The sequence below is a fragment of the Aspergillus flavus genome, chromosome 3, assembly GCF_009017415.1.
Source record: "Aspergillus flavus chromosome 3, complete sequence".
NCBI lineage: Eukaryota > Fungi > Ascomycota > Eurotiomycetes > Eurotiales > Aspergillaceae > Aspergillus > Aspergillus flavus.
The window spans coordinates 3040199-3061630 of NC_092407.1; the positions used below are offsets into that span (position 1 = coordinate 3040199).

At 48.4% G+C, this 21432-nt stretch overlaps 9 protein-coding genes across 9 annotated transcripts; 5 read left to right on the plus strand and 4 right to left on the minus strand.

Annotated features, from left to right (window-relative positions):
* The first annotated feature begins 126 nt into the window (after positions 1-126).
* F9C07_1434957 (uncharacterized protein) lies at positions 127-2284 on the plus strand. Its single transcript, XM_071508094.1, has one exon. It carries the CDS (start codon positions 494-496, stop codon positions 1802-1804), a length of 1311 nt encoding a protein of 436 aa, XP_071365111.1. The 5' UTR covers positions 127-493; the 3' UTR covers positions 1805-2284.
* Positions 2285-2636: 352 nt separating this feature from the next.
* Positions 2637-3113, minus strand: F9C07_7051 (uncharacterized protein; the record flags this gene model as incomplete). The annotated part of the gene is made up of 3 exons (XM_041291050.1): positions 2637-2764; positions 2830-3014; positions 3076-3113. 3 exons carry the CDS (start codon positions 3111-3113, stop codon positions 2637-2639), a joined length of 351 nt encoding a protein of 116 aa, XP_041144801.1.
* Positions 3114-4513: 1400 nt separating this feature from the next.
* Positions 4514-9068, plus strand: F9C07_2151697 (extracellular protein SEL-1). Its single transcript, XM_071509236.1, has 4 exons — positions 4514-5532; positions 5620-6137; positions 6195-8420; positions 8483-9068. Exons 2-4 carry the CDS (start codon positions 5756-5758, stop codon positions 8614-8616), a joined length of 2742 nt encoding a protein of 913 aa, XP_071365112.1. The 5' UTR covers positions 4514-5532; positions 5620-5755; the 3' UTR covers positions 8617-9068.
* An 82-nt stretch (positions 9069-9150) lies between these two features.
* Positions 9151-10533, plus strand: F9C07_2282183 (putative aromatic ring-opening dioxygenase LigB subunit; the record flags this gene model as incomplete). Its single annotated transcript, XM_071510546.1, has 4 exons — positions 9151-9483; positions 9535-9707; positions 9810-9970; positions 10035-10533. 4 exons carry the CDS (start codon positions 9151-9153, stop codon positions 10496-10498), a joined length of 1131 nt encoding a protein of 376 aa, XP_071365113.1. The 3' UTR covers positions 10499-10533.
* Positions 10534-11368, minus strand: F9C07_2282184 (NADH-ubiquinone oxidoreductase 105 kDa subunit). Its single transcript, XM_041291051.2, has 4 exons — positions 11022-11368; positions 10852-10958; positions 10756-10788; positions 10534-10696 (listed from the first exon to the last, which is right to left on the minus strand). The coding sequence occupies exons 1-4, from the start codon at positions 11105-11107 to the stop codon at positions 10638-10640; spliced, it is 285 nt and encodes a 94-aa protein (XP_041144804.1). The 5' UTR covers positions 11108-11368; the 3' UTR covers positions 10534-10637.
* A 238-nt stretch (positions 11369-11606) lies between these two features.
* F9C07_7055 (UPF0041 domain protein) lies at positions 11607-12371 on the plus strand (the record flags this gene model as incomplete). Its single annotated transcript, XM_041291040.1, has 4 exons — positions 11607-11785; positions 11860-11875; positions 11998-12134; positions 12188-12371. 4 exons carry the CDS (start codon positions 11607-11609, stop codon positions 12369-12371), a joined length of 516 nt encoding a protein of 171 aa, XP_041144805.1.
* A 1162-nt stretch (positions 12372-13533) lies between these two features.
* Positions 13534-15364, plus strand: F9C07_7056 (putative extracellular exo-polygalacturonase; the record flags this gene model as incomplete). The annotated part of the gene is made up of 8 exons (XM_041291041.1): positions 13534-13837; positions 13924-14290; positions 14401-14459; positions 14533-14693; positions 14758-14946; positions 15042-15143; positions 15193-15267; positions 15320-15364. The coding sequence occupies 8 exons, from the start codon at positions 13534-13536 to the stop codon at positions 15362-15364; spliced, it is 1302 nt and encodes a 433-aa protein (XP_041144806.1).
* A 267-nt stretch (positions 15365-15631) lies between these two features.
* Positions 15632-18227, minus strand: F9C07_2231083 (C2H2 finger domain protein; the record flags this gene model as incomplete). The annotated part of the gene is made up of 7 exons (XM_071509876.1): positions 15632-16005; positions 16053-16351; positions 16404-16495; positions 16548-17488; positions 17548-17615; positions 17727-17826; positions 18137-18227. The coding sequence occupies 7 exons, from the start codon at positions 18225-18227 to the stop codon at positions 15632-15634; spliced, it is 1965 nt and encodes a 654-aa protein (XP_071365114.1).
* Positions 18228-19367: 1140 nt separating this feature from the next.
* Positions 19368-21213, minus strand: F9C07_7059 (putative flavin-binding monooxygenase; the record flags this gene model as incomplete). The annotated part of the gene is made up of 6 exons (XM_071511568.1): positions 19368-20071; positions 20120-20188; positions 20241-20406; positions 20465-20629; positions 20687-20880; positions 20952-21213. 6 exons carry the CDS (start codon positions 21211-21213, stop codon positions 19368-19370), a joined length of 1560 nt encoding a protein of 519 aa, XP_071365115.1.
* Positions 21214-21432: the final 219 nt, after the last annotated feature.

Consider the following 21432-nt stretch of genomic DNA (forward strand, 5'->3'; position numbering starts at 1 on the left):
ACTAAGATTTTACTGTTTGACTTCGAACTAAGCTGACATATTAAACTATACTATACGGCCCTATAAATATTTCAGAGAGGTTACTTGGATGCGAAGAGGTGGGAGAAGAAGATCTATAATAGGGCGATTTAGAGTATGAGCAGTCAATAGTCATAATTCATGCTAACTTGATCTATATTGCTTCATAAAGGTAGCACCTCTTTCTTGCGATTAAGCACCCACCTCCTTCTGAGGGTAATCTATTTTAGAAAGTAATGAAGCCATGATGACACAGAGATGGATGCACTTCGAGTCTGTCCTTGTGAGTCAATAGTTCATCATCGGCATCATTCCTACGACATTGGGAACATCTTGACTCACTCCTACCCGCTTATGTTATAACTGATTCTCTTTTCGCCTAATTCATATCACTGGGCATATTCCTCTCCTACAACCGCTTTTGAACCGAAGACAACCAAAAGAGTATTTGACTTAAAGGATAATCTCAAACAAGATGAATCGCCTGCCTACCGAACTGCTTCTACTGATAGGGGAACATATACACGATCTGCCGACGAAACGTGCATTGAGTGAGTGCTCTCGGGGGTTCCAGCGAGTTTTCCAGCCTCTACTCTATGTATCAATTACACTCTGCCCAAGAAGAAGCATCCCAGCGATAGTTCAGAACCTTTACAGACACCCACATTTAGCGAGCCATGTACGCCATGTGACATTTGGACTCGGCTACCACTGCGAATTTCGGAACAGGCACCACAAATCAGAGCATGGTCATGGTATAGACTCTGCACTGATGAAAAGAATGCTGAACGAAACATTCGCAGCAAAGACAGAGAAGGCCAGATGGAAGAAGTACCTTTCCAGGTTATGTGCTGTGGCATGGATGGGCTTGTTGCTAACTCGCCTGAGTCGCTTAGAGACACTTCGGCTGGCTTATGATCATGATCAACTACTGCAAGATATATTGGAAAAGGCAGTCATACGTCAGCGACCTTTTCACAACGCTCCCCCATTTCCCTTTCTGCGAGAAGTTATGATTGGCTCCCTTACTGGGTACAGACCGGTAACCACAGACCTCGCACTGCCTTTTTATTATTTCCCAGCTGTTCGTGAAGTGTTAGTATGCAACATTCAAGAGCGCCTTGTACAACAAAGCCGAAGGTCTTTGGATCAACTTACAGTTGGCAGCCCTACTTGTCAAGTTACTCGAGCCGGTGCGACGATGGGGGCTTTTGATCCCATAGGCATGACCAAATGGATTAAAATGTGCCCTAAGCTCGAGCATTTCCATGTGGTACTCGATTATTCTCCTGATTTGCATCGTGGGCACATCGATACAAAAGCGTTCCGCCTGTCCCTTCTTCAAGTCAAAGAGACCCTGAAATCTCTTCGCCTGGGCTTTATGCGGACGGCTTCAGACAAATTTGAGTTTCAAAGTGCAGCAATGGTGCAATACGACCTATATGACCTACTCGGTTCATTGAAGGAGTTTAGCGTACTCCAACAGCTTTCTATCCCGCACGCCAGCTTCACGAGACTCAAGATTAACAATTCAGGATCATTCGCAGCTGTACTTCCTCGCTCACTAGAGGTCCTCGAAATTACGGGCGTTGTGGTGGGCTGTTCTACTTATATAGTGTCTGACCTTGAGGATCTGGTTAGATATCGAAATCACTTTGTACCTCAGCTTCGACGAATTGTGCTTAAGATCGGCCCAGTGGTGGCACAAATACTGTGTGCAGCAATTCTGAGGTTCGCATGTGAGGGCGCTGGGGTCATGTTTGACATTCAAGGTCCAGACTTTTGAGAATGAAAGGTCTTGTACAAAAGAAAGTCGACTTTTTACTACGCATCTGACGATCAGATCAACGAGGCAAAGGTATTGTGATATGGAGCCTTCATTACTTGCCTAGGGTTATCGACTGGAATCAACCAATATAGTGGGAGGTATTCACTATATCGACCTCTAACACAAATTTGCGCGACATTTAACAATACATGGTTACCCACTGGATACTACTTGCTCATCATGGATTTGCTTGTATATCACCATCTTGACGACAGCTATCGGATCTAGATCTAGCTCTAGATCGAACAAAAGAATGTCGTGATGTTTGTTTCTTGCGGTGAGCGTTTTCTTTTCACTTTTGTCAATCATCTGTATCTTGCTCCATGTAATTTCACAATGAATCTGTCTGTTATAGGGCACTCATTTGCAATACTCTTTCTTCCTTTCTTTCTTCTTCTCACAAGAACAATTGTCATCCTGTTATCTTGATATGTTTACGACGAAATATCAATGCAAGCGTCTTCCTGCCTCGAATTGGTCATACAATTACTGCTGCATAGTAGAATGCAGCTATAGGATAGATCAAGAACGGAGAATATATCTGTAGACAATACTATACAATCATCTCATCCGTATTCTTTCATATATGCAAACAACAAAGCGCCCAACCGAAAACTCCGCAAAAAGACTCGCCCAAGATCCATGCACAAAGCTTTTGACTCCCTCGGCCCAGCGACCACGGGTATAAGTACAGATAAGGGTATATGGGATACTCTAACACCCGGTATACCTTTATATCAACCGCCTCTACCATAGCTCGTCTCATTGTGAATCCCACACAACCACGAGATCATTTCTCACCCAGCAACTCCTTGCGCATCTCCTCACGCTGTGCCTTCGCCTCGTCCTTTGCCTGACTCCGCTGCACCGCAGCTTGTGTCCGCATCTGTTCTTGTTGTTCCTGAGCCGCAACCCAGACTATCCAGACCCATTAGCCCAACGATCTTCCCAGTCAATTCGCTTCACCCCAGATAGAAACATACTCGACTTATCGGACTTAGACCACTGCTTCAACTTATTCACATAATCATCGAATTCCTGCGCGCGACGATCACCCTCCTCCAGACTCCGCCGTTGGAGCTCCGGGTTATACCGCTTAAACAATTCTTCATCGGTAGGACGGATGGCTTGGACGAGAGCGGGGCCGCCGACACAGATCACCGTGCCGCTAGAATAATATTCCATCAGCTTCCGTTGCATATAAGATCTCGTAGAACGTGGGAACTTACACGACGAACATCTTTATCCAGGTTCCGGCTTTGGACATGGTGATGGCGAGGTCCGAGGGAAGCGGATATGATTGCCGAGACAATGATGTCAGGTTTGTTTCGATTGTATCACTTAGAGCCCTGATGGATAAGGAAAAGTGCTTTCTTGTGTGTGTGGGAGGTCCACGCGCAGGTGCTGCTCAATCGGGGAGAAATAATAGGCTGCGCATAATTGGGTGGAACGGAATAGCATCATCGGTGGTTCGGCGGTCGGGATGTGGCTGAGATTTTGTTTGAGGCGAGGCGGATATGAAGGGTGGCGCAGGTACGGATTGAACCCGGCAAACGATGCAAACTATGGTCTGAGGGACAAGAAAGAAAAAAGGGCAAGAAAAAAAACAGTTCATATGCTCCACCCGTTCTGACACTAGCTTAACTGTTTCTACTATTAACCGCTACCTTTGCTAGTTGCTGGAGTAGATGCTGTCTTGGGGCATTTCTATTATCTCACTCACGGATACTGTCTTGTTAGGGAGGTATTTTCGGCTGATCGGTACTGAGAGTACTGTGTAGTATTTTCATGACTTACCCTGTTCGCTGCAGAGTGTGTCGCATGTATAACGGCTGGAACAGAGAAGGTATTCGGCAGCAAGGGGCCCTATCTGATTCACGCGTCGTGACAAATCTATGCAACGGTTGCAGTTAAGTTCAAGGGGTAGAAAGTAAGCATGTAAGGAGGAAGCTGCAACACGAGACAACCAATTCAACGTCATACAACGGGCGATGGTTAGAGAAGACGCTTTTCTTGACGAATCATTGATATTATCAGCACCAGGCACAATCCCCTGCGTTTCGAAATTGAGATACTCCGTCATACTTTATTTACATACTCCGGAGTATACTATACAGCATCGTATTCGTACCTCAGTGAATTGCCCTAAGAGGCAGGGGGTGGACACGACAAGCAACACGGAACATTCCATAAGACTAACCCCTATTACTCGATAGTCGATTCACAATATATTACTAGACGTAGATGGATCGAGGTAAATATATTGGACCACGAATCTATCCGTCAATTGGTGCATTTCTTGCATCATATCGCGAGTCACATATTGTTTCAGCGATGTATACGGAGTACAGACTTGTCGGTACCTATCGCATATTGACTTCCATTGTCAGGAAGAAAAGAATCTATAATTAGGACAAGGTTATCCGGACGTCAGTTAACCGCCGGCCCATGGTTTGCGCCAAGGGCATCCATGCAAAGAGGGAGGGGAGGGGAATTATTGGACTCGCCAAGAAGTGAACTTGCGCCGGGGTTTATCTTGAAGGAGAAATTTGTCTCTCTGATTGGGATGACATTGCATTTCAGCAGCCTTGGGAACAATACTACTCGATACTAAAGGGCTGTGACCGCTTTCTCCACTTTTCATAGAAAAAGTATGTTGCAAAATACAGAGAATGCCATCTGTAGCGCGAAGAAACAAAAAAAAAAAAAAGAAAAAATAATGAAGTGGCTGTCGTGAAACATACCAACAAAGAGATCGATACTATTTGCCCTGAATTGAAGTAGATAAATTTCTTGACTATTCTATTTTCTCTCCTTTTTATTTCTTTTCGGGTACCTACATTTTGTGTTCATGAATTTTATTACTTCATTGGGGTCCACTTCCCCACTACACATGGGAAAGAACACTAAGAATCCACTAACTGTGCTTAGGGGATGTCAGGCCCTCAAGTGAGAATCCCATTCTGCAACAAGTGGACACTGATATCAAACAATCAAAACACCAGAGAATGATTGCGGGACAGGATGTGGGGACCAGAGAAGAACCTACACTGTCCAAGTCACCTGTGGCATAAGAAAATTAGGCAGACAGTGAGGAAGGCATGAGTCGTTCATTTAAAGTCTTGCATTCTAGAAAGGATAATCCCACAATATTCGATCCCTTGTGTATCCGAACTCCTTATTATTATTCGTGGGTACCTGCGCGGTTCAGTCCCGGATATTAAAAAATACTGACTAGTAATTACAAACCTCCACGGTTCCATCCGGACATCCCATTTTAAATCCATTTTATCTCCCTCAAATAAAACTCACCCTCATTCCCCCTCCGTGGTCACACGCTCTTTTTCCACAAACCACAGGGACTTTGTCTGTCGCTCGGTCATTTTTGCTTTTCCAGTTCGATTCCTCCGTTGCTGCGTCTCCTTCATTCCTTTGGAGAAGCATCCCTTAGTCCCCTCCCCCTGTGGTTTCTTATTCCCCTCGAACAAGTTGGTTGTCCTCACGCATTGACGCTCCAATCGCGCACTCGGCTTCTCAAGCCCTCCGCGCCAAAGATTGTCCGCTGACAATGTCTTTCCTGTTCCAGGCCCGTGGACTCCATTGATTGGTTTGTTATCGCATACTTCTGTTGCGCTTGTTCGACCTCGTGGGGCTGGTATTCATTCCTTTGCTGTCGCGTGGTTCCAGTAAGCGTCGACCGTTGCGCGCACCCCTTCAACTTGCCCTGACTGGAACTTCCCACAAAAATGCACCAGCTGATCTCCGATGGATAGATACATAGTGGATGAGAGCTAGAGGCGTGACACACACTCGCACCGAATTAGTTGATACCCAACCGGACAAAGAAAACCAACCCGCTTCTCTTTACTAAAGGACATTACCTCCGTAACCGAAGCTTTGAGCTTTGTCATGGCTTACCCTCAGCGTCCAGCGCAGAGGCCTCCGCCCATGAGAAACTACGGCCCCCGTCCCTCTCGGCCCGCAGGCCCGCCACAAGACGGGTATTTTGACCAGGGTTATGATTACGGCTACGACAACGGCGCTTATCCGCCTGGTAGTGGAGGCTATGACGATGCAGGATACGGTTATTCGAGTGACCAAGCAGTTCCGAGATCATACGGACCCCCGCGAGGTGCTCCCCGACCACCTCGGGGAGGCTATGGCCCTCCCATGGAGTCCCGACCTGATCGCGGATATGCGCCACGAGGTCGACCACCGCCAAACCGATACGATGCGCCTCGCGGCCCTAGTGACAGGCGAGCGCCGCCAAGGCAAGATCGCTCAAGGCCTCGTGAGTAAAACCTCGCATCGAACGGATCCTTAAACTCAAGAACTGATAATAATCCAGCCCCCCGTCCTATGCCACCTCCCTCCAACGCAACATGGGACAACCCGTTTCCGATGTTTCCCTCTCAGGAACCACGCAGCCGGTCCGGCTCAACTGCAACAGGAATTGAAACTGGAATGGCAAGGATGGATCTCAATAGCCCAATGTCGCCTGTAACGGTTCCGGACCGTCCGCATACGTCGCACGGACGACGGCAGGAGATGCCTCGACAGCCGCCCCCTGGCTCCGCTGGACGGGGTAGGGGAGACTACCCCGGTGGTCCCGTAAGGTCTGCGAGCCAAGGGCGCCCGTCGACCGGACAGTCTGATCGGAGCGAGCGGTCTTATACCGACCCAAATGGACCCCCACCGGTACCGCATATCAATAGAAGCGCAACGATGCCTGTTACAGCTGCACCGCCAATGACACCACCGGTCGCACCGCCCGTGGCTAAGCCAATGTATCCTGGACAAGCGACATACCAAGACCCCTCATTTGCCACGAAAGCCAATGCCCATAAGTCTCTCCATGTCGACGCATTACTGGATAGCTATTATAGCACGGCCCATGCAGATGAACCCGATATGCCTAATTTCGACGCTATGCCGGATGGCGGCCAAGGTGGTGCAATCGACGAAAGTTTATTCGGATTAGAACAACCGAAACCAAAAACACCTGCTCCTTCCGCTCCCCAGGGTCAATATGCGGCATTCAACCCACAGCCTACCGAAGTTCATCATGTCCAATCCCAGCCGGAGATGAGGCCAGGGGTTGTGCCAAATCAATTCGAGAATGCAGGCTTCCACTTCGACCTCCCTGCATCAGCACCCGCTGCACAGCACCAGGAGAGAATGGAGTACGGGTTCGGTCATGAGGACCCCATGCAGACTCCGCACCAACAACAGCATGGTAGCTGGGGGTCGCAAATGAATGCATACCCCGATGGACAAACTGGATACGTAGGCCGCGATGGCTCCATTCGCAGCAATGGACCTCCTCAGTCATACCGCGCCAACCAGCCCGCATATGGGAATGAAGCGCCGCCACCAGTAATGAATCAGATGGACCCGGTAGATCCCGAGCAAAACCCTGATGCGTTACCCCATCATCCGGCGCCTTTCCGGCCCGGACATGATCAGGGTAACAAGCCAGCACCTGTACGCCAGTACAACAGCGCCACTGACTCCGCACCACCTCCTGTTGTTGCGCAGCAAGGCCCTCCGGTTGATCCACCCGCCGGACCCGTGACACAAGAAGAACTTCAACAATTGCAGCGGGTGGCCAAGAGCAATCCTTCGGACAAGAAGACCCAGTTGTTACTCGCCCAGAAACTAGCCGAGGCCTCAGTGGTACTGGTTGAGAGTAGTCGATTAGATCCCAAGTCCAAGGCGAAAGCGAGGGAGAAGTATGCGATGGATGCGTACAAAATCGTCAAAAAGCTTGTGTCCAGCGGATACGCTGACGCGCAGTTTTTCCTGGCGGACTGCTACGGTCAAGGAATACTGGGTCTTCAGGTTGATCATAAAGAAGCTTTCCACTTGTATCAGACTGCTGCCAAGCAAGGGCATGGTCAGGCGGCCTACCGTACGGCTGTGTGTTGCGAGATTGGTCCGGAAGAAGGCGGTGGTACCAAGCGGGATCCGTTCAAGGCAGTACACTGGTATAAGCGTGCTGCATCCTTGGGTGATCCACCAGCGATGTACAAGATGGGAATGATTATGCTCAAGGGGCTTCTCGGCCAAGCAAAGAACCCTCGCGAGGGTGTCTCATGGCTGAAGCGTGCCGCAGAACGTGCCGATGCCGAAAACCCACACGCACTACATGAACTTGCGCTCATGTATGCCAATGCAGGCCCGAATGACATCGTTATCCGTGATGAGGCGTATGCTAGTCAACTATTCCACCAAGCTGCAGAATTGGGGTATAAGTTCTCCCAGTTCCAATTAGCCACTGCATACGAGTATGGGTTGATGGGGTGCCCTGTGGACCCTCGGCAGAGTATCTTTTGGTATACTCATGCGGCAGCGCAGGGCGAGCATCAAAGTGAACTTGCCTTGAGCGGATGGTATCTGACTGGCGCGGAGGGGATTCTGCAGCAGAGCGACACAGAAGCCTACCTCTGGGCACGCAAGGCCGCCACTTCCTGTCTTGCAAAGGCAGAATATGCAATGGGTTATTATACCGAAGTTGGAATCGGGGTCACCGCCAATATGGAGGATGCTAAGCGATGGTATTGGCGGGCAGCTGGTGAGTGCTTTACAGTCTGGCACTTTGATACAATTGCTAACCAACGTTATTCTACCAAACAGCCCAAGGATTTCCGAAAGCCCGCGAACGCCTTGAAGAAATCAAGAAGGGCGGAGCCCGGATGCAGAAAGCTCGGCTTTCTCGGTCTGGTGCCAACCAACAGAAGCAGAACGAAGGCGACTGCATCCTTATGTGATGTCGGAACGGGGAACTATAGATTTAATGTCTCATGCACGAGCATTTTCTTTTCTATTATAAACCCATTTGCATTACCTTTATTTTTCTTTCGGCCCGGTTGGAAATACTATTATGCACATGGTTGAAATGTTGGAAATGGAAGACTTGATGAATACCATATGATGTATACCCTATTACTTATGCGCTTCGAGAACATAGAGCGAGATTCCAAAGAAAATAATACTAATACAAATACACTACTTCCACATAAATAAGCGTCTCTATAATGCCATTAACATGTCCCATAATCCAATGATGACCTACTACACACATACTCCTACACAAACCAGAGCGGACCGATTCCGCACTTCCGCGCATCCGGCTGACAACTGCTTACAATTTCAATTTCCAATCCAAGCTCGAATAACCATTGGCTACAATATATAATTGTATACAAATCAACTCAATTCTACCAGAACTACAAAACCACACTTTCCCTCTCCCAAAGACCTTACTATCCCGAATTCCAACGATAAACCCTGGAACACACTATATGTCTTCCCAACCCACCACACCCCCAACACAACAACAACCCACCAAAAAACCCTCCACACTAACAGCGCTCTCCATCCTCACCGTCCTCATCGCAGTATCTCTCGCCTTCTTTATAGGCTACAATACCAACAGCAATACTACAGAGGAGCAGCAACCACACTCCGAAACCGCCAATCTGTTCGGTCTTAAACGTTTCTTCACTAGTACTCCTGCTGTTAGCAGGGAAATCTCAAAGACAGCGTCTCGCAAGGCTGGTAGTGAGAAGATGAGTCGAACACCGATTTACTTTTTGAGTCATGGGGGTGTAAGTTTCTATACCATTTTTTTTTCTGTGGATTTTCAAGAGAGAGGGAGAGAGGAATTGCTGATTATATAAATGAAGCCGAATGTCATGTACCAGACGGACCACCCGGCGTACAAGAAGCTGGGGCAGATCGGGAAGGAGATTACGACTAAGGTGAAGCCAAAGGCTGTGGTGGTTTTCTCGGCGCATTGGCAGGCGGGCAGGGATACGATTCAGGTTAATACGGCTGAGATTACGGATTTGATTTATGAGTATGTCTCTCTCTTTTTTTTTTTTTTTTTTATCCTCTTGCTTTCTCTGCGATTTTGCGCGGGGATATCAGTGGTGGGTGACTCGTACTGATTATCGGGTAGTTTCTACGGTTTCCCCAGCCATTTTTACAAGGAGAAGTATCCCAATGTGGGCAGCAGGGAGGTTGCGAATAAGGTGCTTGATCTGCTCGGGAAAGCGGGGATTAAGGCGGAAGGTGTGAAAAGAGGCTTGGATCACGGCGTGTGGGCGAGTTTTAAGTGTGGTAGGTTCATTTTCTTTGCAAGAGATGATGATTGATTCGGTGGACGAAAACTAATAGCGTATAGCGTTCGAGCCTGAGTCGAACCCGTTGAACGTGCCCATTGTGCAGGTTTCACTGTTCAAGAATGAAGATCCTGTCGCGCATTACCGGCTCGGACAGGCCGTGTCTAGCCTTCGCGATGAAAATATCCTCATCATCGTCTCCGGCATGGCGGTCCACAACCTGCGCGATCTGTGGTTCTCCATGAACGATTCGCGGCCGTTGCCGTACACCACCAGCTTCGACGAGGCGTTGAAGAAAGCTGCCACGGCTCCCCCGGCGGAGAGAGAACAGGCTCTGACGGATTTGTTGAAAAGACCCGATGCTCGGCAGGCACACCCGACTTTTGACCATCTCCTTCCTATTCATGTTGGCGCCGGAGCTGCGGGAGATGATGTCGGTAAGAGGCTGTGGACGATGGGTGAGGGTAGTATGAGCTGGGCGCAGTTTAGATTCGGTCAGGTAGCCAACAGTAGTAGTTCTCTGTGAATTAGATAGTATAAATAGAAGAGATTCCAGGCGTCCCTTGATTGTTCGAAGTAAATTGAATTTTCCAATTCATCTATAGATACAATGGTTGACGATTTGAACACGATGCATGGACATATACGGAAGTGCGGAAAATTCGCTATGACGACTCCTTCACGAGCTTGGTAAGTTTTTCTTCGATCTGTGCATCCGACAAGCCTGTACAGCTCTGATATCAGTAATTGAATCAAAATAAATTAGAACAAATGACCTCTTACCATTCAATGGCTCGAGTTTTTCCTTGCCAAACGCTGTATATCATTCTGTATTAGCCTTTCTGCTCGCTCGCCAATGGATTTACGATGGCCGCATACCGTATCTGGCGTACACCTTAGGCTGAGTACCGCTGGCCTCGCGCATCAGAATGGGGACGTGAGGGTTGTGCTTCTTCATGGTGGGATATGCGCGCTGCAGGAAGGATCTGTTGGGTGTTATTTGTGAAATCCACGCCATGTATGACCAGGTATCGAATTTCCGAACGCACCTTGTAGGAGCGCTGTGCTCTGAAGTCTGACAGAAAAGGAAGCGCAGCTCCTTCAGACCCTTGGTGAAAACGTATTTGCCGGACATTGTGAAAGGTGAATGACGGGAGACCGGATTGGGAGGATTGAGGGCGATAGGAAATAAGAGTAATGAGCTGCTTCCCCGATCAAACGGATCCAAACAGAGCTGGGGTATCAATTGGAGCCAACGGAGGGGTGATCGAGCGATTGAAACAGTGATGAATTGAGGTCTGAGGCCGTGGACCAATCCGGTCAAGCGTGATTGTCACCGCTTACCTCAGCCGGAAAAGAGCCGCAACCCCAACGATCGAAGTATTCCCGACGGCGGTCGCCGAGGTCGGCTTCATATCTGATATCCTATCCTTCTGTTGATTCACTTAGTTCTTCTTCTTCTATCAATCAATCAATCTCCACTCCTCCATTTTTATTTCCCAGAGTTGAAATTGATCCTCTGGTGCGACTTTACATCGCTAATCTAAAACTCCGGTTGAGAGCCTATCTCCACTTCTCCGCCTTTCCGGCATTCGTCTCTCCCTTCCCCATCTTCTTCTCTCCTCACTTTCACGATGTCTTCCCGTGTCGGTCTTCGTTTCTTCCAGAACTCCCGCGCTGCTTTTCGCAATGCGCAGCATCGCTTTGGCGCCGGACGCCGCTTCCAGACCTCGGATGCCGCCGCCGCCGAGCCACAGAGCGTTTTCCAGCGTTTGTGGAACAGCCCCGTTGGTGTTAAGACGGTGCATTTCTGGTACGTTGTTTACTTTCTGAGCAGCTGTATAAACTCTCCGCTTTGATATACCGTACTAATGCTTGTTGCTCTAGGGCCCCTGTCATGAAGGTATAATCCACACCCTCCCTTGCCGGACGCCGTTACGCACCATAATAAGAAACAATATAACTGCGTCGGCGGCTGCAGTTCACGACTCACGGATATCTATGGATATAGCTAACTTTGCTTAGTGGGCTCTGGTCATCGCCGGTATCTCCGATCTTAGCCGCCCCGCCGAGAAGCTGTCTTTGACTCAGAATGGTGCCCTGACGGCTACCGGAGCCATCTGGACCCGCTGGTGTTTGATCATCACCCCTAAGAACTATCTGTACGTTGATCGGAGAGCGCATAATATGGAATTAACAATGCTGATTCGTCCAGGCTTGCCGCTGTCAACTTCTTCCTCGGATGTGTCGGTATCGTTCAGGTCGGTCGTATCTACAACTACCACCGTAGCCTGGAACAGTCGCCCGCCGAAGCCGTCAAGTCAATGGAACACGAAGTGATTGACTCGGCGAAGGAGGTCGTCGCTAAGTCCGAGGCTGCTGTTGAGAAGTCCGCATAAACCGGTTCAGCTGGTTCCGCTAGATGGGACTCTACCACGCAAGGGGGCTCGACGGGGATTTAAAAAGGAAACTGTCTATCAGGAAAATAGACCGTCGATTGACGAGCTTCTGGGTGGATTTGGGCATCTAGCACTCGATAGACAATAGCTCGGGGGCTCTACTGGTTCACCGCAACACGACTGGCGTTCTCGTTTGTATATACTAAATCAGGGCTGCTCTGGTTTTCCGCCGAAGACGTTAGATAAACCGAATTTATCTAAAAAATTTCTTCACTTATGCCGGCTCACAAGATACTGGTGTATGTAATCGAACGCGAAATGATAACGTGGAAATAATCACGACGGCGAATAATGGTGATTCAGTCCGCTGGTCCACGGAATATGAAGGTGACTAGTCCTATATATACAGCAATTCACTTCAGTTCCCAGGGTTGGACGATCTTAACTCTCTTTTCTTCTCTCGGATGCATGCTATATCGTGAACAATAACCGAAGTGAAAAGTATCGAGTCCGAATAAATGAATAGTATCCACTCGCACACGCCCTAGTTATAGATGTGAAATTATGTCATGCCAACCCCAACATCGAAGCAACCCCGGACACTCCGCATGAAGCAACGCGTTCAACCGGCCTTAGCCAAGTAACTGTGAGTATTTTCCCCATAAACAAGTCCAGCCATAAATCCGGGGACGCAAGACGGAGGAACGATCGACCAATTTCTCCTCCCAATCGGGTTAATCCCGGCCATATTATCCCTCCTATCAGAAGCGGCGAATCTTAACCCTATATAACATCCGTTAATTTCAGCTTTCATTTCTCCGATACAGCTTGTCTTATGATGAGTCCTGCAAAGCTTCGACCGCATGTCTCATTGCCTAGCCTGCTCCCCACTTTATATTTCACCCGCTGGGGAGAAGATTGGCGGGAAGTAAATGAATGGTTTTATCCTAGTGGACTCATTGATACATGCAGACTAGAGTAGATCAGGCTGTTTACCAGAACCGAAACTATATATTTGCCTATACTTCCGTCTATACCTCCGTTGATATTCTAAGTCCGTAGAAAAACACCCCGATTCCTATTGCGCCTACATACTAGACAGGGCCATCAATCTGAACCCAGCCATTGATTAACCTCCCAAACCCTGACAAGAACAAGAGCCATGAAGCTCACCCAAGCAACAACCCTCCTCCTCTCCCTAGGCCTAAGCCTACCGGTAGAAGGCTTCTCCCTGTCTAGAACCAACGCAGTCGGGCCCAAACCACCATTCCGACCTCTCCCGGCTAGTACACCCCGGAACAAGACCTGCCAGGTCCAAAGCAACGGCGACGGAACAGACGATGCGCCGTACATCCTCGCCGCCCTGAAGCAATGCAACAACGGCGGCAAGGTCGTCTTCGCCGAAGACAAGGAGTACACGATTGGTACAGCCTTGGACATGACCTTCCTAAAGCACGTGGATCTGGGTATGGACAAACATTTCACCCCTCAACCCAATTCACATTTCTACACGTACACCAAAACCACCAGAAAAACTAACCAAACAACCCAGAAATCCTCGGCAAAATCACCTTCACCCCAGACACAGATTACTGGCAAGAGAACTCCTTCAAACACACCTTCCAGAACGCAACCACCTTCTTCAACCTCGGCGGCACAGACGTCAACGTTTACGGCGGTGGTGAACTCAACGGTAACGGCCAGGTCTGGTACGACTTGTATGCAGAGGATGCGCTCATCCTGCGGCCCATTCTCGTCGGCATTATCGGACTGCACGGGGGTACGATCGGCCCGTTGAAGCTGCGGTATTCGCCGCAGTGGTATCAGCTTGTTGCCAATAGTTCGGATGTGCTGTTCGATGGCATTGATATTTCGGGGTATAGTAGTAGTGAGAATGAGGCGAAGAATACGGATGGATGGTATGTTTTCTTTTCTTTTCTTTTCTTTTTTTTTTTTCGTTTTATTTCTTATCGTTTCCATTATTTGGGTTATCTTGATTGGAGTTCGTAGAGGTGCTGATGATGAATAGGGATACATATCGGTCGAGTAATATCGTTATCCAGAACTCGGTTATCAACAACGGTGATGGTATGTTTCCTCTCCATTTCACCTTTTGGGTGCAATCCCATAAAGCAAGAAAATATACTAACGAGACCAAAAGACTGCGTCTCCTTCAAACCAAACAGCACCGAGATCCTCGTCCAGAACCTCCACTGCAACGGTTCCCACGGTATCTCCGTGGGCTCACTGGGCCAATACCAAGGCGAAGTCGACATCGTGCAGAACGTCCTCGTCTACAACATCTCCATGTACAATGCCTCTGTACGTCCCCATCCAAACCCCCCATATTTCCCAAACCATTCAATCCACTAACAAGAGAAAAAAGGACATGGCCCGCATCAAGGTCTGGCCTGGTATTTCCAGCGCAATGTCCGAGGATCTCCAGGGTGGAGGCGGTCTCGGTAGCGTCCAGAACATCACCTACGACAAGATGTACATCGAGAACGTGGACTGGGCGATTGAGGTTACGCAGTGCTATGGACAGAAGAATCAGACGTTGTGCAATGAGAATCCGGTATGGTTTTATTTTTCTATTCATTTATTCATAGGGGAGATGTTGTTTGGGATAGTATATGGAATATATGGTTTGGCTGACTTGGTTTGGAACAGAGCAACCTTACGATTAGCGATGTCTACTTCAATGATCTCACCGGTGTCACATCTGGAAAGAATGATCCGAATGTGGGAACGATTATTTGTTCGAGTCCTGATGTGAGTTTTTGTTTCTTCGAAGAGGGTACATGGGATGCTAATGGTTTAGGTTTGCTCTGGTATTCATGCGACGAATATCGATGTTAAGAGTCCTGATGGGGACAGCGGTTTTGTTTGTACCAATGTGAGTTGTTCATACTGTAATCAATGAGATTGCATGGGCTAATATTGTATAGGTTGATGAGGAGTTCTTGGATGTTGAGTGTGCTTCATCCAGCTAGTCGGATTTGTGTGTTGGTTACTGAGAGAAACAAAGTCTGTGCGACAAATTGGAATTGCAAATCCTCCTCCGACGCTATGCTGTGGTATTCAAAATGTCCCTCTAAAACCAGGTATATGTACTCGTAACGCCGGAATGCTCTAGTGTATCGTACAATCATGCCCCCATTCCATCGTGTATACAGTGAGCGCCTGTCCAGGAAAGAACAAACGAGAAAAAGAAAAGAAGAATAGAATGAGTCGTCGTAGTGCGACCCATTCATCAAGCGTCATTCGTTGTCGTCCTTCAGCAGAACTTTAAGTTGCTCCAGCTTGTCCTCACACTTCACTTCCATGCGCATCACCACGTCCACACTCTCTTTCTTGGTAATCAGAAGCTGCGACACAAGCCAGAAATGGTAGCCATTCTTGTAAAAGCCCATGGCGGCCCAGTCATGGCTGGAGGTTGTGCTGCGCAGCCTCGTCCAGTGGTCGTGCCAACGAGAGAGTGCTATGCGTATGGAAGCAAGTGTAGAGTCCTCAGGTATCGCGGAGTTAATACTAGAGGCCCGCGAATTGCGTAACTGCTGGGAGTGCGGGACCCGTGACTTTGGCAATATAGTAGCGAGAAGTGTCATGTGCGTGTTGATGAAAGCGTAAAGCACTGTTTCCCGTCAGATAGTGGTGGCATACAGGAGATTATCTACTTACAGTGAATCAACATGAACGTGTCCAGGATAGTGAGTTTGGCAAGGGTTTCTGCAACGGTAGAGCCGGACGTGGAGGGTGATGAGGCTCGGCTGCTTTCCTCTTCAAATAACTTTTGGAAAGCTTCGGAAAGGGTTATATCTCGGGATAGTTCGAAGTTGGGTTCCTGGAATGGATGCGCCGATTCAAACACGGACTCCACGCAAGGCAACGCACACTCCATCTCGTTATGAGACAAACGGCATGGATAGTTTGAATAGAACGAAAATGCACAGTCCAGAAGCGAGATTAAGTTGATGGCGCTGTCAAGTGGTTAGTGGCATCTTGAGTTCAAAGGATGGTAGCCCGGCGTACCGTATACGACACTCCCTCTGAATCCATAAATACTCATGGAGACGCTCCTCGGGCCCATGCTGAAATGTGGGTAGACCCATTCTGCGCGCAACCTGTCCCTAGTAAGCCCGGACGAACAAGACCGCTGATTTGCACCAACCCTACCTTGATGACTTCGCTAAACCGATTCTCCATTGCTCGGTTCCGTGACGTACGGCTTCCTGACCAGTACTGACATATCACCATGAGGAACGCAGCCTGTAAATTCTGGAATTGAACCCAGCAACTAGGATCGTCGTCAACATTTTGAACCCCATAATATGTCGAACTGATCTCATTTTCGCCCGATAGAATTCCGTTGGAGAAGACAAACAGTTCCGCAAAGTCGACTAGTCGTTGCGCGGCGTCTAGTTCTCTCTTATCCTCAGTATACTTGGCACCCATGAAGCAAACCGACGTGAGAAGCGACAGCGACACGGTTCTTGGATCAAATGTTGGAACATGGATCATTGGACAATTGGGCTGCCAGTACTTGAAGTACAATGCCATATACTTCCGCATGCGGGTCGGTGTCAGTAAGAAGTTCAGCTTTTCCGAGATCTCTTCCTGCGTCTTAGCGTCGAGGCGAAGGGACCAAACTTTCGTCAAAATCGCCTGTATCATGGCATTTGCAAACGGAGCTTCATGTTCGTAAGCGGGCTGCTGTCCAGTCAATCTAAGATCGGAACTTTGCGTGGAGGGCGCCATGGACTGATACGCCATCCCGCTTGTATACGGGTCATTTGACGCCCTATGGGGATCTCCGAACGGGCCATTAAAGAAGTCGAGAAATGTATCGTGGAAGAAAGAAAGAGCTGACGGGTCTGGTTCAACGTATGTTGGTGTGTATTCCAGGTAATTTTCCTTTGTGGAGTATTCTAGGATGGAGCTGTCGGCTTCCTCAAAGCTCTTTGAGTTCTGATAATCGTTGAGCGTACGGGGTCGGTCATTGCTGGGAGGAAGGTTCCAGTGCTCCGTGAAAGTGTCCGTGCCTCCATTGAGGAGGAATTTGATAGATCCCCGATCTGACGACGGTTCTTGGTCGTCGTTCTTGGAAGATGCCGAGCCTATACAGCCATGAGCAGGCAGTCCAGAAAACCGAGAGGTGTGTAAGTGGCGCTAATACCTCCCAGCTCAGGCTCTTTCACTTGGTTGCGCTCGTTATCACAATGGAGATTTCTTTTCTGACAAGAACTGCAAGGCCGTAAGCCATCGCATCGCAGTTTCATCGACGTACACTATTTGCGACAGGCCGTTAGGAACTAGGTCTTTTGGGTGGGTAAGGCACAATTGGGATGGACTTACCGATTGGCACGCATGACGCCTTCTGCCTCTTTGTCCAGTTTCGGGAATCTTTCGGTCTCCTCGTTGGGCGCAGTCCGCGTAGTGGTCCCGTAGATTGTCACTGTATGAGAATGTGATCAATTGAGTGTTGCAACTTGCGACCGATTGGGAGCTAAAAGGGGATCCGCTCTAGAAGGGAAAATAACATGAAAACAAAAAGAAAGAAGAGAGGGAGAAAAAAAAAGTAATAAAGATAAGAGAGTGATTACAAACCATCGAGCGAATGATTCATTGCAAAACACGCATGAGTATGGCTTTACTCCGGAATCTGCAAGTTAAATTAATTCACCAGTTAGTTATGATCGGGGAGGTCCATCCGCGGCCACAGCGTCGCCGAGACCGGGGCAAGACAAAAGGCGCAAAGAACATACGGCGCAGATGGTGGCGCTTGAGATGGTCAATGCGGGTGAAACCTCGCTGGCAGATAGTACAGCAGAAGTGCTTGCTTCCAGAGGATTTCATGGCGAAGATTTGGCGTTCATCGGGGAGAAGAAATCCTGGGGTAAAACGGAGAGGGGGTTGATAGAGGAAGAGAATGCGATGGGACCTTCGGGGGGAGAAGGCGGATGAAGTGGAAATCCAGTGGGGAATTAATTCAGATGGGGGCAATGAGATGATTTCACTGAATGACGAGGAAGAAGAAGACGATCCAAAAGACTAGCTGTTGAGGGAACCATGGTCTCCATTATCAGAATTGGGATTTCTAAATCATGGGAAAAAGGCGAGATTCTTATTCCATTGAATTCTTACCATGACTTACCTGAAACAGACGCTGCGCCTGTTCGACTACGTAATACACCGGTGCTCAGCTTTGTCCTCCCATTGGTCCACTTCGGTATTGTCGTTACCATCAACCTTCGCATTTTCAATACCTTACCGACGGCTCCTGAAAAGCCGTGAACGGGAAGCGTTTCGTCAATCCCACTGCCGGCTTTCTAAGGAAGGGATCCACATTGATCTTCGCCAAGCGTATCCGGTTTATACCATTTCTGGGTACCTATACCGAGTCCATTATGGCACCTGCTATACTTAGCTATCTATACCAAGTCTATACTATAAGGGCATGGGCTGATGGCAGGTGGCCACGGGACAAACTATTGAGTTTTAGACACTAGGTATGAAACAATGCCTACGACCACTTCGAGATAGTACCCCTGAAGAGCAGCAAAACAAGAACAACAGGCTTTAATGCATGAAATCTAATGCATTACAAAAAGACATCGTATTCACCGCCCCAGATAATCCATATCAGGATCGGCATCTGAAGAGGGGCTGGATCCTTCGTCACTGATCGGCGTCGTTGACATGCGTCCCTCACGCCCCCACTTCTACTGAGGCAGCATTCAATAATTGTGTCGGGAAATCAATCTGATCGTCATCTAAGTAGTTGACGTGGATTGTTTTGTTCTTCTCATTTTCTGTCCATCCATCCCCGAGCCAGCCGATGGGGTTATCATTCACATACTCATACGTGAATTCTTCCCATCGAGGTTGTGCGAATACTTTCAACGAATGAAGTGAAGATCCTATACCTGGTTAGTACGTGGACTAGTACACTGGATGTTTTCCTCTTGTTAAGCATCTTATGCATATCAAGGCATACTAACCAGGCCACAGAGCTGTCACCCTACCATCCTCGGCTCCCCCTTTGTACCAGCTGCGACACTTCTGTCCGAAAACTGTTTGGGCGAAGTATTGATCGCAATATCGCGTGAACCGATCGACCGCCTCTTTCTTTACCGCTATTGCCCGAATATTGTCTCGTTGCATTTTTTGGACACAAAACGTGAAATAATCTATTGCCTTCTCAATGAGGAGCAAGAGGTTGCCTTCGCCGAGTGCTGAGTTGGGCCCCAGACTGATAAAGTAGTTGGGGAAACCATCAACCATCATCGAGAGATATGTCTCTGGAGTCTTCTGCCAGCGGTCTGCCAGGGATATGCCCCCACGTCCCGTAATGGGGAATCGCGGTGCAAATGTAGTGTCGAACCCGGTGGCACAAACAATAACATCCGTGGGATGATGTGTTCCGTCGGCTGTGATGATCCCATCGGCATCCACTTGGACAATAGTGCTGCTGATGATGCTCACATTGTCGTCGGTCAAGGCTTCTAGGTAGCCAGGTCCGGGTGTCAAGCGGCGGCAGGCAGGCGGGAAAGATGGCACCAAGCCACTTAAAAGCTCCGGTTTTCTTGATAGTCGCCGCTTCATGTTCTCCAGAAACACATCCCTGGCTTCAACTTGCTCCGGTGTACCTAGAATAGTGGTGCCATGGACGGATTGCAGTTCGAGTTCAATCTCTGAGTCTTAAGTTACAAAAAATTCTCGGCGGATATGACATGCTGTAATCTTACCTTTGCGAAATTGTTGGTATGCTTTATGGTCCTTCTTGAATGTCTCGATTTCTTCCGGAGTGAAGGAGACTACCGGAAACCGTTAGCAAGCCACAAGACTAGCAGGAAGTAAAATACATACAGTTCTCTATTTCGACGTTCCGTTTATCGATCTCCTCACGAGCAAACGTAGGCGCGATCCATGTCCGGCCTCTTATATAATGGTCAAGATGTGCGACTTTTGGTAACATTGCAGGGACAATCTGAATCCCACTAGAGCCGTTCCCAATTACCGCGACTTTCTTACCCTATATATGAGTGTGTTAGTTATGGCTCGAAGCGATGCTTAAACGAATTTTATCTCACGCTATAGTCATAGCTCTCGTCCCAAGCAGCACTGTGCAAAAGCTTTCCTTTGAAGTCATGAAGGCCAGGGATGTTGGGCCACTTCCAATTGTTTAGAGCCCCGGTGGCTGAGATAAGCACATCGCACTGGTCTGAGAATGTTGAGCCGCCGTTGAGGTCTTTAATCTTTATAAGAATAGTAAGTTACCGTCATTTGGGATTAAGACGATGATTCATATATACCTGCAACTGCCACTTGCTTTTTTGCTCATCCCACACGGCCCCTCTGACTTCATGCTGGAGCTTGACATACTTCATGCAGTCATACTTGTGTGCCACCCGTTTCCAGTATCGATGGATCTCTGGGGATGAAGCATAGAAGGCCGACCACTCCTTATTTGGTTCAAACGTAGCTTGATAGGTGTGGGCGGGGATATCTGCCAACGATATCTGTTAGAAAGGAATAACTAATAGCACAACATAGGGCCAGATAGGAGGTTAGACGCACCGCATGCACAGCCCGGGTATCTGTTTTCATACCAGGTCCCTCCGATGTCCGGATTTTTCTCATAGACACAGAGGTCCACGTTGGGAATACGTTGTCTGAATCGAATGGAAGAGATGATCCCGGAAATGCCTGATCCAATTATGACTACCCTTAGAGCACGACTTTCGTCAACCGAGCGCGGTTCAACGAAGCATCTGTTAGCTGACTGCGGCTTTTTCTGAGTAGTCTCAACGCCAGCAGCTTGAGCCAGTAGACGTAACATAGTTGACGTTCCCGCTCAAGTGGCAAGTGAAGACAGTAAAACGAGGAAGAGATATATGTCAAGTTTGTCAGTGCAGAAGAACAGTGTGAGCAGGCTCGAGAGTGGCTTCTAGTCTTGCGAACACTTATTTAGAATGCAGGTCAGGAATGCCGCATGTGCCTTTTGACCGGTTTTTATAGACGATTCGGGTCAGCATCCACTGCCTTACTTATAACCACT

What these genes read in the sequence shown, in the direction of transcription:
- F9C07_1434957 (XM_071508094.1), top strand. Translation starts at nt 494, where the DNA reads ATGAATCGCCTGCCTACCGAACTGCTTCTACTGATAGGGGAACATATA.
- F9C07_2151697 (XM_071509236.1), top strand. Translation starts at nt 5,756, where the DNA reads ATGGCTTACCCTCAGCGTCCAGCGCAGAGGCCTCCGCCCATGAGAAAC. An exon ending in GCAAGATCGCTCAAGGCCTC is followed by an intron (nt 6,138 to 6,194) that starts GTGAGTAAAACC and finishes ATAATAATCCAG; the next exon opens with CCCCCCGTCCTATGCCACCT. An exon ending in ATGGTATTGGCGGGCAGCTG is followed by an intron (nt 8,421 to 8,482) that starts GTGAGTGCTTTA and finishes TCTACCAAACAG; the next exon opens with CCCAAGGATTTCCGAAAGCC.
- F9C07_2282184 (XM_041291051.2), bottom strand. Translation starts at nt 11,107, where the DNA reads ATGTCCGGCAAATACGTTTTCACCAAGGGTCTGAAGGAGCTGCGCTTC. An exon ending in TAAGGTGTACGCCAGATACG is followed by an intron (nt 10,789 to 10,851) that starts GTATGCGGCCAT and finishes AATGATATACAG; the next exon opens with CGTTTGGCAAGGAAAAACTC. An exon ending in AAAACTCGAGCCATTGAATG is followed by an intron (nt 10,697 to 10,755) that starts GTAAGAGGTCAT and finishes AGAGCTGTACAG; the next exon opens with GCTTGTCGGATGCACAGATC.